The 14,555-nt window shown below is 48.4% G+C and overlaps 1 protein-coding gene across 2 annotated transcripts in view; it reads left to right on the top strand.

Annotated features, from left to right (window-relative positions):
- The window catches only part of phrf1 (PHD and ring finger domains 1), a 111,709-nt gene that overhangs the window by 85,503 nt on the left and 11,651 nt on the right, over positions 1-14,555 (top strand). For both annotated transcript variants that reach the window (XM_086008419.1, XM_086008418.1), the window contains 2 exons: positions 6,192-6,275; positions 6,866-6,987. In XM_086008419.1, the coding sequence (XP_085864545.1) occupies positions 6,192-6,275; positions 6,866-6,987 (206 nt within the window). The remainder of the gene's footprint in view (positions 1-6,191; positions 6,276-6,865; positions 6,988-14,555) is intronic.

The following is a 14,555-nucleotide window of genomic DNA, read 5'->3' as shown; positions in this document are numbered from 1 at the left end:
TGACCCCACTTTCTGATGCACTCTTATTTTTATACGTTCTGTCCTTTCCTGTCACACTCTGGTTTCCATTACCCCCATCGCTACCCTGCTCGATTGCCTTTTCCTTTCTCTTTGACTTTTTAAATTCCCGCTCACCTGAACCCTCCCCCCCACTATTTAGTTTAAAGCCCCCTTCAAGACAGAGATAGATAGATTTTTGAATATTAAAGGAATCAAGGGATATGGGGATAGTGCAGGAAAATGGAGATGGGGTAGAAGATCAGCCATGATCTTATTGAATGGCAGAGCAGGCTCGAAGGGCCATCTGGCCTAATCTTGTTCCTATTTCTTATGTTCTTATTCCACGGGCTTCAACTTTGCTGCCAAGCTTATTATGTGGCGCTTTATCAAATCCCTTTTGGAAATCCATGTACACCACGTCAACCGCATTGCACTCATCAACCCTCTCTGTTACCTCATCAAAAAACTCAATCAAGTTGGTTAAACATGATTTGCCTTTAACAAATCCGTGCTGGCTTTCCTTAATTAATCCACACTTATCCAAGTGACTGTTAATTTTGTCCCTGATTACTGTTTCTAAAAGCTTCCCCATTACCGAGGTTAAACTGACTGGCCTGTAGTTGCTGGGTTTAGCCTTGCACCCTTTTTTGAACAAGGGTGTAACATTTGCATTTCTCCAGTCCTCTGGCACCACTTTTGTCATCCAGGGAGCCCTGACTTTTGTTCCCCTATCTTTCCCCCTAGTGGGAATGTACCTCGACTGTACCTGAACTATTTCCTCTTTAAAGGCAGCTCATTGTTCCATTACAGTTTTGCCTGCCAATCTTTGATTCCAATTTAGCCGGGCCAGATCCATTCTCATCCCACTGAAATTGGCCTTCCTGCAATTAAGTATTTTTACTCTAGATTGCTCCCTGTCCTTTTCCATAGCTAGTCTAAACTTTATGATACTATTTTCACTGTTCCCTAAATGTTCACCTACTTCCACTTGACCTACCTCATCCCCCAGAACCAGATCCAGCAATGCCTCCTTCCTCTTTGGGCCAGAAACATACTGATCAAGAAAATTCTCCTGAACACACTACAGAAATTCTTCCCCCTCTCTGCCCTTTACACTATTACGATCCCAGTCTATATTAGGATAGTTGAAGTCCCCCATTGTCACTACTCTATAGTTCTTGCATCTCTCTGTAATTTCTCTGCAAATTTGCTCCTCCATATCTTTGTTGGCGGTCTATAGAATACACCTAGTAGTGTAATGGCACCTCTATTATTTCTTAACTCTAACCAAATAGATTCTGTCCTTGTCTCCTCCAGAACATCCTCTCTCTCCAGCACTGTAACATTCTCCTTAACCATTACTGCCACCCCACCTCCTTCCTTTCCTTCCCTATCTTGCCTGAACACCTTATAACCAGGAATATTTAATACCCAATCCTGCCCTTTTTTGAGCCAGGTCTCTCTTATTGCCACAACATCATATTCCCATGATTCTATTTGCACCTGCAGCTCACCAACCTTCTTTACTATGCTTCGTGTGTTTACATACATGCCCTGTAAACCTCTCTTAGACCATCCTGCCTATGTCTTTGGTACAGATATGGACCACGACCTCTGGCTGTTCACCCTCCCCCCTCAGAATATTCTGCAGCCACTCAGTGACACCCTTAACCCTGGTGTGGAGATGCCGGTGTTGGACTGGGGTGGACAAATGTAAGAAGTCACACAACACCAGGTTATAGTCCAACAGTTTTATTTGAAATCACAAGCTTTCGGAGCGCTGCTCCTTCGTCCGGTGAAGTGGAGAGATGCATAAAGACACAGCTTATATAGTCAGAGAATAATGCCAGATGATTACAGGTAATCTTTCTAACTGCCATTTATCACACCTCGGCAGAGAGATAATCACAGCAATCAATGGTGTGAATGGTGTCCAAACAGGTCAGTCAGGAAAACATTACATCAAAGAACAATGAGGTGGGGTCACAAGGGGTAAAATGTTGCAGATGCTGGGGTCTGTATGAAAAACAAAAAACAGACAAAAAACATTTTCTTTGCTGGAAATCACAGCAGGTCCGGCCGCATCCGTGTAGAGAGAACAAGCCAACGACGACTCGAGTCTGGATGACCCTATGTCAGGTGGGGTTACATGTAGCGTGACATGAACCCAAGATCCCGGTTGAGGCCGTCCTCATGAGTGCGGAACTTGGCTATCAGTTTCTGCTCTACGATTTTGCGTTGTCGTGTCTCGAAGGCTGCCTTGGAGAATGCTTACCCGAAGATCGGAGGCTGAATGTCCTAGACTGCTGAAGTGTTCCCCGACTGGGAGGGAACACTCCTGCCTGGTGATTGTTGCGCGGTGTCCGTTCATCCGTTGTCGCAGTGTCTGCATGGTCCCGCCGATGTACCATGCTCCGGGGCATCCTTTCCTGCAACGTATGAGGTAGACAACGTTGGCCGAGTCACATGAGTATGTACCATGTACCTGGTGGGCGGTGTCCTCACGTGTGATGATGGTATCTGTGTTGATGATCTGGCATGTCTTGCAGAGGTTGCCGTGGCAGGGTTGTGTGGTGTCGTGGTCGCTGTTCTCCTGAAAGCTGGGTAATTTGCTGCGAACGATGGTCTGTTTGAGGTTAGGTGGCTGTTTGAAGGCGAGTAGTGGAGGCGTGGGGATGGCCTTAGCGAGGTGTTCGTCGTCATTGATGACATGTTGAAGGCTGCGAAGAACATGGCGTAGTTTCTCCACTCCGGGGAAGTACTGGACGACAAAGAGTACTCTGTTGGTTGTGTCCCGTGTTTGTCTTCTGAGGCGGTCTATGCGATTTATTTCCTGTGGCCCGTCGGAACTGTCGATCGACGAGTCGAGCGTCCTATCCCGTTCTCACGACGGCGTCTTTCAGCATCTGTAGGTGTCCATCGCGTTCCTCCTCGTCTCAGCAGATCCTGTGTATTCGCAGGGCTTGTCCATAGGGGATGGCTTCTTTAATGTGGTTAGGGTGGAAGCTGGAGAAGTGGAGCATCGTGAGGTTGTCCGTGGGCTTGCGGTAGAGTGAAGTGCTGAGGTGTCCGTCTTTGATGGAGATTCGTGTGTCCAAGAATGAAACCGATTCTGAGGAGTAGTCCATGGTGAGTTTGATGGTGGGATGGAACTTGTTGATGTTATCGTGTAGTCTTTTCAGTGATTCTTCGCCGTGGGTCCATAGGAAGAAAATGTCGTCAATGTATCTGGTGTATAGCGTTGGTTGGAGGTCCTGTGCAGCGAAGAAGTCTTGCTCGAACTTGTGCATGAAGATGTTGGCGTATTGGGGTGCGAGTTTGGTCCCCATGGCTGTTCCGTGTGTTTGGGCAAAGAACTGGTTGTCGAAGGTGAAGACATTGTGGTCAAGGATGAAGCGGATGAGTTGTTGGATGGCGTCTGGAGATTGGCTGTTGTTGGTGTTGAGTACTGAGGCTGTCGCAGCGATGCTGTCGCAGCGATGCCGTCATCGTGGGGGATACTGGTGTAGAGTGCCGAGACGTCCATCGTGGCGAGGAGCGTTCCTGGTTCAACTGGTCCATGGGTGCTGAGTTTCTGTAAGAAGTCTGTAGTGTCGCGACAGAAGCTGGGGGTTCCCTGTACAATGGGTTTCAGGATACCCTCGACGTATCCAGAGAGGTTCTCACACAGGGTTCCGTTGCCTGATACGATAGGACGTCCGGGTGTGTTGGCTTTGTGTATCTTTGGGAGGCAGTAGAAGTCTCCCACGCGGGGAGTACGTGGGATGAGAGCGCGTAGGATGCTTTGAAGGTCTGGATCGAAGGTCTTGATCAGTCTGTTGAGTTGGCGGGTGTGTTCTTTGGTCGGATCTGCGGGTAACGACACCACACAACCCTGCCACGGCAACCTCTGCAAGACATGCCAGATCATCAACACAGATACCATCATCACACATGAGGACACCACCCACCAGGTACATGGTGCATACTCATGTGACTCGGCCAACGTTGTCTACCTCATACATTGCAGGAAAGGATGCCCCGGAGCATGGTACATCGGCGAGACCATGCAGACACTGCGACAATGGATGAACGGACACCGCGCAACAATCACCGGGACGGAGTGTTCCCTCCCAGTCGGGGAACACTTCAGCAGTCTAGGACATTCAGCCTCCGATCTTCGGGTAAGCATTCTCCAAGGCGGCCTTTGAGACACATGACAACGCAAAATCGTAGAGCAGAAACTGATAGGCAAGTTCCGCACTCATGAGGACGGCCTTAACCGGTATCTTGGGTTCATGTCACGCTACATGTAACCCCACCTGACGTAGGGTCATCCAGACTCGAGTCGTCGTTGGCTTGTTCTCTCTACACAGATGCGGCCGGACCTGCTGTGATTTCCAGCAAAGAAAATGATTTTTGTCTTTTTTGTTTTTCATACAGACCCCAGCATCTGCAACATTTTACCCCTTGTGACCCCACCTCATTGTTCTTTGATGTAATGTTTTCCTGACTGACCTGTTTGGACACCATTCACACCTTTGATTGCTGTGATTATCTCTCTGCCGTGGTGTGATAAATGGCAGTTAGAAAGATTACCTGTAATCATCTGGCATTATTCTCTGACTATATAATCTGTGTCTATAGGCATCTCTCCACTTCACCTGACAAAGGAGCAGCGCTCCGAAAGCTTGTGATTTCAAATAAAACTGTTGGACTATAACCTGGTGTTGTGTGACTTCTTACATTTATCCTTAACCCTGGCACCAGGAGGCAACATACCATCCTGGAATAACGTCTGTGGCCACAGAGCCTGTCTGCTCCCCTAATTATCGAATCCCCTATCACTATTGCTTTCCCTATCTTCCTCCTCTTTCCCCCCCCCCCCCCCCCCCCCCGTACAGCTGAGCCACCCGTGGTGCCGTGGACTTGGCTGTGGCTGTACTCCCCAGAGGAATCATCACCTCACCAGTACTCTCAGCAGAATACTGGTTGGAGAGCGAGATGCAATCAGGGGACTCCTGCACTACCTGCCTGGTCGGAGGGGCAGTACTGAGAGAGCGCTGCACTGTCGGAGGGGCAGTACTGAGGGAGCACTGCACTGTCGGAGGGGCAGTACTGAGAGAGTGCCGCACTGTGGTAGGGGCAGTACTGAGGGAGCGCTGCACTGTCGGAGGGGCAGTACTGAGGGAGTGCTGCACTGTCGGAGGGGCAGTACTGAGGGAGCGCTGCACTGTCGGAGGGGCAGTACTGAGGGAGCGCTGCACTGTCGGAGGGGCAGTACTGAGGGAGCGCTGCACTGTCGGAGGGGCAGTACTGAGGGAGTGCTGCACTGTTGGAGGGGCAGTACTGAGGGTGCGCTGCACTGTCGGAGGGGCAGTACTGAGGGAGCGCTGCACTGTCGGAGGGGCAGTACTGAGGGAGCGCTGCACTGTCGGAGGGGCAGTACTGAGGGAGCGCCGCACTGTCGGAGGGGCAGTACTGAGGGAGCGCCGCACTGTCGGAGGGGCAGTACTGAGGGAGAGCTGCACTGTCGGAGGGACAGTACTGAGGGAGCGCTGCACTGTCGGAGGGGCAGTACTGAGGGAGCGCTGCACTGTCGGAGGGGCAGTACTGAGGGAGCGCTGCACTGTCGGAGGGGCAGTACTGAGGGAGCGCTGCACTGTCGGAGGGGCAGTACTGAGAGAGTGCCATACTGTCGGAGGTGCCGTCTTTCGGATGAGATTTTAAACAGAGGTCCCACCTGCCCCCTCAGGTGGATGTATAAGATCCCACGGCACTATTCAAAGAAGAGCAGGGGGTGTTATCCCTGGTGTCCTGGGGCCAGTATTCATCCCTCCACCAACATCACTAAAAAACATATTATCTGGTCATTATCACATTGCTGTTTGTGGGAAGCTTGCTGTGCACAAATTGGCTGCCATGTTTCCCACATTACACCAGTGACCACTCTTCAAAAGTACTTCATTGGCTGTGAAGCACTTTGGGACGTCGCGAGGTCCTGGAAGGCGCTGGAGAAATGCGAATTCTTCCTTCACCTCCCTCACGCTGGGAGTGCAGCTGTTGGTGAGGGGGCTATAAAGCCACTTGCCATGTGGTGATGAGCACCTTTAAGCTCAGTCATAAACTTACAATGCAGATTAATTATCCCGCAACTTTGCAAAGAAAAAGGAATTGCTCTGATGGTTTTTAAAATGTTATTTCTCAAACAGAACGCCAATTCCTGCCCCGTTGATCGAATCGTCTTCAGACACATCTGTGTTCGCACACATTTTGGAGGGACGGTTTTAAAGAAGGTGAGTTGGAATGAAAACTGTTCCTTGGGGTGTTGAGTGTTTGCATCAAATAGAGGAGGCATTTATTCTTTCTCCTCCAGTTATGGATGATGGTGTTGTGGGTGGAAGGGTGCGGGGCAGTGCCCTGGGTGGCAGTGATCCTCTGGTACTTCACACAAGCGCCTGTTCCTTGCGTGCGATCCTGGACGGTGAATGGCGCGAGGGCGTCATAGGTGACGCTGGCCTGGCCAGGCGTACCCACCTGTGTGCAGCTGTAGCTTACACAACTGCTTAGCAGTGATTGTCGGGGCAGCGAGAGCTGTTGAAACCACCCTTGCTGAAGTGATGCTCGTTTCATATTGTGCGAGTGAATCTGGCACACTTCTCGGTGCTGTTACTGCTGACTGTGTGACACACACACACACATAGACACGTTGAGAGCAGGCACGCTAAAGCAGTGCACAAACCGATGTATGAGGATCACAGCTCAGCCCTTTGGTCTGTGCGACTCAGTGTCACATCTCTGGTGCCACTGAGTCACGTTGGGGGGAAGGGGGGTATCTTCAGATGATCAGACATTTAACTGCTAAGAGCTCAAATTCCTTTTGAAGGTTCCAGTCCAGAACCATAATAAAGGCAATGAAGAGGAGGAAGAGGACGTGACAAACTGTGAGGTGTGTGGACGAAGTGACCGGGAAGATAGCCTTCTCCTCTGTGATGGTTGTGATTCGGGGTATGTAACCAGCTGGACGCGATGGTAATCTAAAACTCTGTTTGGAAACAGTGGCGATTCAAATTGCTTTTGTTACAATGGCAATCTAGTGTCTGATCATCAGCGCATCCAAACATTAGCACTGTATTGGAAGGAGAATCGACAGCAACCGGTGCTGGGGAGCCACTTCCCTCCCTGTTCCCTGTTGTGTAATCTTTGTATGATCTGTGGGCGACATTTGCTTCAGCTAGTGAGTGTGTTGAGGATGAGTGTTCAGCTGGTGAGTGTGTTGAGGATGAGTGTTCAGCTAGTGAGTGTGTTGAGGATGAGTGTTCAGCTAGTGAGTGTGTTGAGGATGGGTGTTCAGCTAGTGAGTGTGTTGAGGATGAGTGTTCAGCTAGTGAGTGTGTTGAGGATGGGTGTTCAGCTAGTGAGTGTGTTGAGGATGAGTGTTCAGCTAGTGAGTGTGTTGAGGATGGGTGTTCAGCTAGTGAGTGTGTTGAGGATGGGTGTTCAGCTTGTGAGTGTGTTGAGGATGAGTGTTCAGCTAGTGAGTGTGTTGAGGATGGGTGTTCAGCTAGTGAGTGTGTTGAGGATGAGTGTTCAGCTAGTGAGTGTGTTGAGGATGAGTGTTCAGCTAGTGAGTGTGTTGAGGATGAGTGTTCAGCTGGTGAGTGTGTTGAGGATGGGTGTTCAGCTAGTGAGTGTGTTGAGGATGGGTGTTCAGCTAGTGAGTGTGTTGAGGATGGGTGTTCAGCTAGTGAGTGTGTTGAGAATGAGTGTTCAGCTAGTGAGTGTGTTGAGGATGAGTGTTCAGCTGGTGAGTGTGTTGAGGATGAGTGTTCAGCTAGTGAGTGTGTTGAGGATGAGTGTTCAGCTAGTGAGTGTGTTGAGGATGAGTGTTCAGCTAGTGAGTGTGTTGAGGATGAGTGTTCAGCTGGTGAGTGTGTTGAGGATGAGTGTTCAGCTAGTGAGTGTGTTGAGGATGAGTGTTCAGCTAGTGAGTGTGTTGGGGATGAGTGTTCAGCTGGTGAGTGTGTTGAGGATGAGTGTTCAGCTAGTGAGTGTGTTGAGGATGGGTGTTCAGGTAGTGAGTGTGTTGAGGATGAGTGTTCAGCCTGTGAGTGTGTTGAGGATGGGTGTTCAGCTAGTGAGTGTGTTGAGGATGAGTGTTCAGCTAGTGAGTGTGTTGAGGATGGGTGTTCAGCTAGTGAGTGTGTTGAGGATGGGTGTTCAGCTTGTGAGTGTGTTGAGGATGAGTGTTCAGCTAGTGAGTGTGTTGAGGATGGGTGTTCAGCTAGTGAGTGTGTTGAGGATGGGTGTTCAGCTAGTGAGTGTGTTGAGGATGAGTGTTCAGCTAGTGAGTGTGTTGAGGATGAGTGTTCAGCTAGTGAGTGTGTTGAGGATGAGTGTTCAGCTGGTGAGTGTGTTGAGGATGGGTGTTCAGCTAGTGAGTGTGTTGAGGATGAGTGTTCAGCTAGTGAGTGTGTTGAGGATGAGTGTTCAGCTGGTGAGTGTGTTGAGGATGAGTGTTCAGCTGGTGAGTGTGTTGAGGATGAGTGTTCAGCTGGTGAGTGTGTTGAGGATGGGTGTTCAGCTAGTGAGTGTGTTGAGGATGGGTGTTCAGCTAGTGAGTGTGTTGAGGATGGGTGTTCAGCTAGTGAGTGTGTTGAGAATGAGTGTTCAGCTAGTGAGTGTGTTGAGGATGAGTGTTCAGCTGGTGAGTGTGTTGAGGATGAGTGTTCAGCTAGTGAGTGTGTTGAGGATGAGTGTTCAGCTAGTGAGTGTGTTGAGGATGAGTGTTCAGCTAGTGAGTGTGTTGAGGATGGGTGTTCAGCTAGTGAGTGTGTTGAGGATGAGTGTTCAGCTGGTGAGTGTGTTGAGGATGAGTGTTCAGCTAGTGAGTGTGTTCAGCTAGTGAGTGTGTTGAGGATGAGTGTTCAGCTAGTGAGTGTGTTGAGGATGAGTGTTCAGCTAGTGAGTGTGTTGAGGATGAGTGTTCAGCTGGTGAGTGTGTTGAGGATGAGTGTTCAGCTAGTGAGTGTGTTGAGGATGAGTGTTCAGCTAGTGAGTGTGTTGAGGATGAGTGTTCAGCTAGTGAGTGTGTTGAGGATGGGTGTTCAGCTAGTGAGTGTGTTGAGGATGAGTGTTCAGCTAGTGAGTGTGTTGAGGATGAGTGTTCAGCTAGTGAGTGTGTTGAGGATGAGTGTTCAGCTAGTGAGTGTGTTGAGGATGAGTGTTCAGCTAGTGAGTGTGTTGAGGATGGGTGTTCAGCTGGTGAGTGTGTTGAGGATGGTTGTTCCAAGTGTATAAGTTACTCTTCAGAAAAATGGGATTCAAAGCATTTATTGTTGATGGTCCAGAGTATTAAGCATACAATGATGATTATTATTTGACAATAATTACACATACACTTAGCAGCACTCATACCTTGCGAGTTCACTGGAGAATCCACACGTTACAGTTCTCAAGCTCGAGAGATTCATGACTGATCAGGCCTCATCGAATTATGAGATATTGTGCCTAATGCCCCTTCATTTATACCTTTGTCCGAGCCCGGCTACCTGAGAATCCACATGTTCCACGGTATTACCTCATTCCATTCGCTGTTCATCCTCATTGATAACTGCAGCTATAACAAGAATAACTCGCCAACTAGCTTCCCCTTGACTAAACTGTCAAATCATTCAACTGGAGACAGTTACAGAGAGATTAGTGAATAAAGGCCCCATACAGGTGACATTCTCACTTGGACTTGGAGGACGTCTCCTGGCCAAGCATGAATCATCATTAGAAGGCTGCCAGTAGCTGCTGATGGTGGGACAGAGGATACAATGAGGCAGGATGCAGCGAGGCCACAGTGTCAGCCTCGTGGCTGCAGCCCTGTAACTGCCGCATCACTGTGACCTGTTTACACAGGAAATACCCATTCTGACTAATTACAGTGTTTTCAATGTCAAATGATCAGCTGAAAAGCATGACTAAAAAACGTTACAGCAGGAAGGGAAGATCAGCTAGGGAATGTACGCACATACCCGATTTCTAATCGATTATTAGTTGATCTGCTATGGCATTAGACACGAGGAGCCGAGACCAAGTGTAATCTTCATTTGATGTTTTTTAGGGGGGGGGGGCGGGTTTGGACCAGTGTGCACTAACGTAACGTGTCCCCATTTTTAAAATCATGTATTCCATCCTTTATTATTTTCATTATGAATTCCTCTGGCCACATTTCTAATGGAAACTGCCCTGTAGACTTGCCATGCTGTTACACTCTTCAGCTAGTGATTGCAGCGAGTCCGCGGGGCGGGGGGGAGGGGAGTAATTGCAGTGTAACATAGGCAGGTGCCATTATAAAAGTGGACGTGGGAATTAATATTGGAAAAGTTGACCGGATGTGTGTGCAGGTGTGCGATTTTTAATACAAACCGATGTGTTCGTGGGAGGTTGTCACACTGAGCAAGCCAGCTCAATGTTACAGCAGGCAGCTGGCAATTACGTGCAGTTTTGCATAATTTGTGGAAATAAGCGATACAAGGCTGAGTTCTGCTACTCAAAAAAAATAAATTGAGATGTGCAAGGTCTGGGTTTTATCTTCCTCTATATATTTTTATTCAAATGGTCGCTGGCTTACAGTAAGGGTTTAGTAAAAGGTTTTTCTGTGACTTCAGAAAGGAAAATATACCCTGGTACATCCTTTGTGACTTCTCATGTTAATATATTTGGGGATAACAGAATTACACAGTCACAGCAGATTTAATAAGAACATAAGAATTAGGAGCAGGAGTCGTCCATTCGGCCCCTCGAGCCTGCTCTGCCATTCAATAAGATCATGGCTGACCTTCGACCTCATCTCCACATTCCCGCCCGATCCCAATATCCCTCGATTCCCCACGAGTCCAAAAATCTATCGATCTCCGCCTTGAATATACTCAACGACTCAGCATCCACAGCCCTCTGGGGTAGAGAATTCCAAAGATTCACAACCCTCTGAGTGAAGAAATTCCTCCTCATCTCAGTCCTAAATGGCCGACCCCTTATCCTGAGACGATGCCCCCTAGTTCTAGACTCTCCAGCCAGGGGGAAACAACCTCTCAGCATCTATCCTGTCAATCCCCCTTGGAATCTTTTATGTTTCAATTAGATCACCTCTCATTCTTCTAAACTCCAGAGGGTATTGGCCCATTCTACACAATCTCTCCTCATAGGACAGCCCTCTTATCCCAGGAATCAATCTAGTGAACCTTCGTTGCACCGCCTCTAAGGCAAGTATATCCTTCCTTAGATAAGGAAACCAAATTTATGCCCAGTACTCCTGGTGTGGTCTCACCAAGGCCCTGGACAATTGCAGCAAGACTTCCTTGCCTTTGTACTCCAACCCCCTTGTCATTTGCCTTCTGAATTGTTTGCTGTACCTTCATGCTAACTCTGTGTTTCCTGTATGAGGACACTAAATCTCTGAACACCAACATTTAAAAGTTTCTCACCATTTAAAAAATATTGTATTTTCCTATTCTTCCTACCAAAGTGAATAACCTCACATTTCTCCATATTATACTCCAGTACAGTGGAGTGTCTAATGGAACACAGCTACAGTACAGTGGAGAGTCTAACAGGGAACACAACTACAGTACAGTGGAGAGTCTAACAGGGAACACAGATACAGTAGTGGCGAGTAACAGGGAACACAGCTACAGTACAGTGGAGAGTCTAACAGGGAACACAGCTACAGTACAGTGGAGAGTCTAACAGGGAACACAGATACAGTAGTGGCGAGTCTAACAGGGAACACAGCTACAGTACAGTGGAGAGTCTAACAGGGAACACAGATACAGTAGTGGAGAGTCTAACAGGGAACACAGATACAGTAGTGGAGAGTCTAACAGGGAACACAGCTACAGTACAGTGGCGAGTCTAACAGGGAACACAGCTACAGTACAGTGGCGAGTCTAACAGGGAACACAGCTACAGTACAGTGGAGAGTCTAACGGAATACAGGTACAATACAGTGGAGAGTCTAACAGGGAACACAGATACAGTAGTGGCGAGTCTAACAGGGAACACAGCTACAGTACAGTGGAGAGTCTAACGGAACACAGATACAGTAGTGGAGAGTCTAACAGGGAACACAGCTACAGTACAGTGGCGAGTCTAACAGGGAACACAGCTACAGTACAGTGGAGAGTCTAACAGGGAACACAGCTACAGTACAGTGGCGAGTCTAACAGGGAACACAGCTACAGTACAGTGGCGAGTCTAACAGGGAACACAGCTACAGTACAGTGGCGAGTCTAACAGGGAACACAGCTACAGTACAGTGGAGAGTCTAACAGGGAACACAGCTACAGTACAGTGGAGAATCTAACGGAACACAGCTACAGTACAGTGGAGAGTCTAACCGGGAACACAGGTACAGTACAGTGGAGAGTCTAAAGGAACACAGCTACAGTACAGTGGAGAGTCTAACAGGGAACACAGCTACAGTACAGTGGAGAGTCTAACCGGGAACACAGGTACAGTACAGTGGAGAGTCTAAAGGAACACAGCTACAGTACAGTGGAGAGTCTAACAGGGAATACAGGTACAGTACAGTGGAGAGTCTAATGGGGAACACAGCTACAGTGCAGTGGAGAGTCTAACGGAACACAGCTACAGTACAGTGGAGAGTCTAATGGGGAACACAGCTACAGTGCAGTGGAGAGTCTAACGGAACACAGCTACAGTACAGTGGAGAGTCTTAACAGGTAACACAGCTACAGTACAGTGGAGAGTCTAACAGGGAACTACTCTCCTGTTATGTGCAAGAATTTTTGTTGATAATGGGAGACCGGTGGGAGTTGGGTCTGTCAGCATTATCATTTCCTTTAGAGCTTGATAGCAGTGTTCTTCCTGCCGGCGAGTTGAACTGACGCTGGTGGAGTTGACCAGTGAGCTGATCTTTAGGCTTAAGCTGCTCCGTGCATCTTGAGAGTCCAGCTGACAAACATAGGAACAAGAGGAGGCCATTCAGCCCCTCAAGCCTGTTCCACCATTCAGTGAGATCATGTCTGATCTGTATCTTAACTCCATCTACCTGCCTTGGTTCCGTAACCCTTAATACCCTTACCCAACAAATATATAATTTTGAAATTTTCAGTTGACCCCCAGCCTCAACAGCTTTTGTGGGGAGAGAGTTCCAGATTTCCACCACCCTTTGTGTGAAGAAGTGCTTCCTGACATCACCCCTGAACGGCCTGGCTCTAATTTTAAGGTTGTACCCCCTTGTTCTGGACTCTTTCCCCCCCCCCCCCCCCCCACCAGAGGAAATAGTTTCTCTCTACCCCATTAAATCCTGCAATCATCTTAAACACCTCGATTAGATCACCCCTTAATCTTCTATATTCAAGGGAATACAAGCCTCGTCTGTACCACCTGTCCTCATCATTTAACCCTTTTGGCCCCGGTATCATTCTGGTGAATCTGCGCTGCCCCCCCCCCCCCCCCTTCCATGACCAATATATCCTGAACTGAATGCAGTACTCCAGATGGGGTACATAAGAAATAGGAGCAGGAGTCGGCCATTCGGCCCCTCGAGCCTGCTCTGCCATTCAATAAGTTCATGGCTGATCTTCGACCTCAACTCCACTTTCCTGCACTATCCCCATATCCCTTGATTCCCTTAATATTCAAAAATCTATCGCTCTCTGTCTTGAATATACTCAATGACTGAGCCTCCACAGCCCTCTGGGGTAGAGAATTCCAAAGATTCACCGCCCTCTGAGTGAAGAAATTTCTCCTCATCTCAGTTCTAAATGGCCGACCCCTTATTCTGAGACTGTGACCCCTGGTTCTAGACTCCCCAGCCAGGGGAAACATCCTCCCTGCAGCTGCCCTGTAAAGCCCTGTAAGAATTTTGTATGTTTCAATGAGATCTCCTCTCATTCTTCTAAACTCTAGAGAATATAGGCCTAGTCTACTCAATCTCTCCTCATAGGACAATCCCCCCATCCCAGGAACCAGTCTGGTGAACCTTTGTTGCACTCCTTTCTATGGCAAGTATATCCTTCCTTAGGTAAGGGAACCAAAACTGTACACAATACCCCAGGTGTGGTCTCACCAGGGCCCTATATAATTGCAGTAAGGCGTCTTTACTCTTATACTCAAATCCTCTTGTAATAAAGGCCAACATACCATTTGCTTTCCTAATTCTGACATCGTTGTCCGAACTAAGTATGAGGTGCTGCTGAAGAATGAGGTTCTGCTGAGGGAATTTGAGGAGCTAGGGTCTAAATTAATTAGCAGAACCGCAAGGGTAATAATCTCTGGATTATTACCTGAGCCACGTGCAAATTGGCATAGGGTCAAACAGATCAGAGAGTTAAATGCGTGGCTCAAAGAGCGGTGTGGGAAAAAGGGCTTTCAATTCATGGGGCACTGGCACCAGTACTGGGGAAAAGAGGGAGCTGTTCCGTCGGGATGGGCTCCACTTAAACCGGGCTGGGACCAGCGTCATGACGAATCGAATAACTAGGGCTGTAGATAGGGCTTTAAACTAAAAAAAAAAAAAAAAAGGGTGGGGTTCAGGTGAGGGGAAATTTAGAAATCTAAAG

This window comes from Somniosus microcephalus, chromosome 15 (assembly GCF_052327205.1).
Source record: "Somniosus microcephalus isolate GS21.2 chromosome 15, FLI_Smic_1.0, whole genome shotgun sequence".
Lineage (NCBI taxonomy): Eukaryota > Metazoa > Chordata > Chondrichthyes > Squaliformes > Somniosidae > Somniosus > Somniosus microcephalus.
The sequence above is the reverse complement of the archived record's forward strand: the minus strand, read 5'-3'. Positions and strand labels throughout refer to the sequence as shown.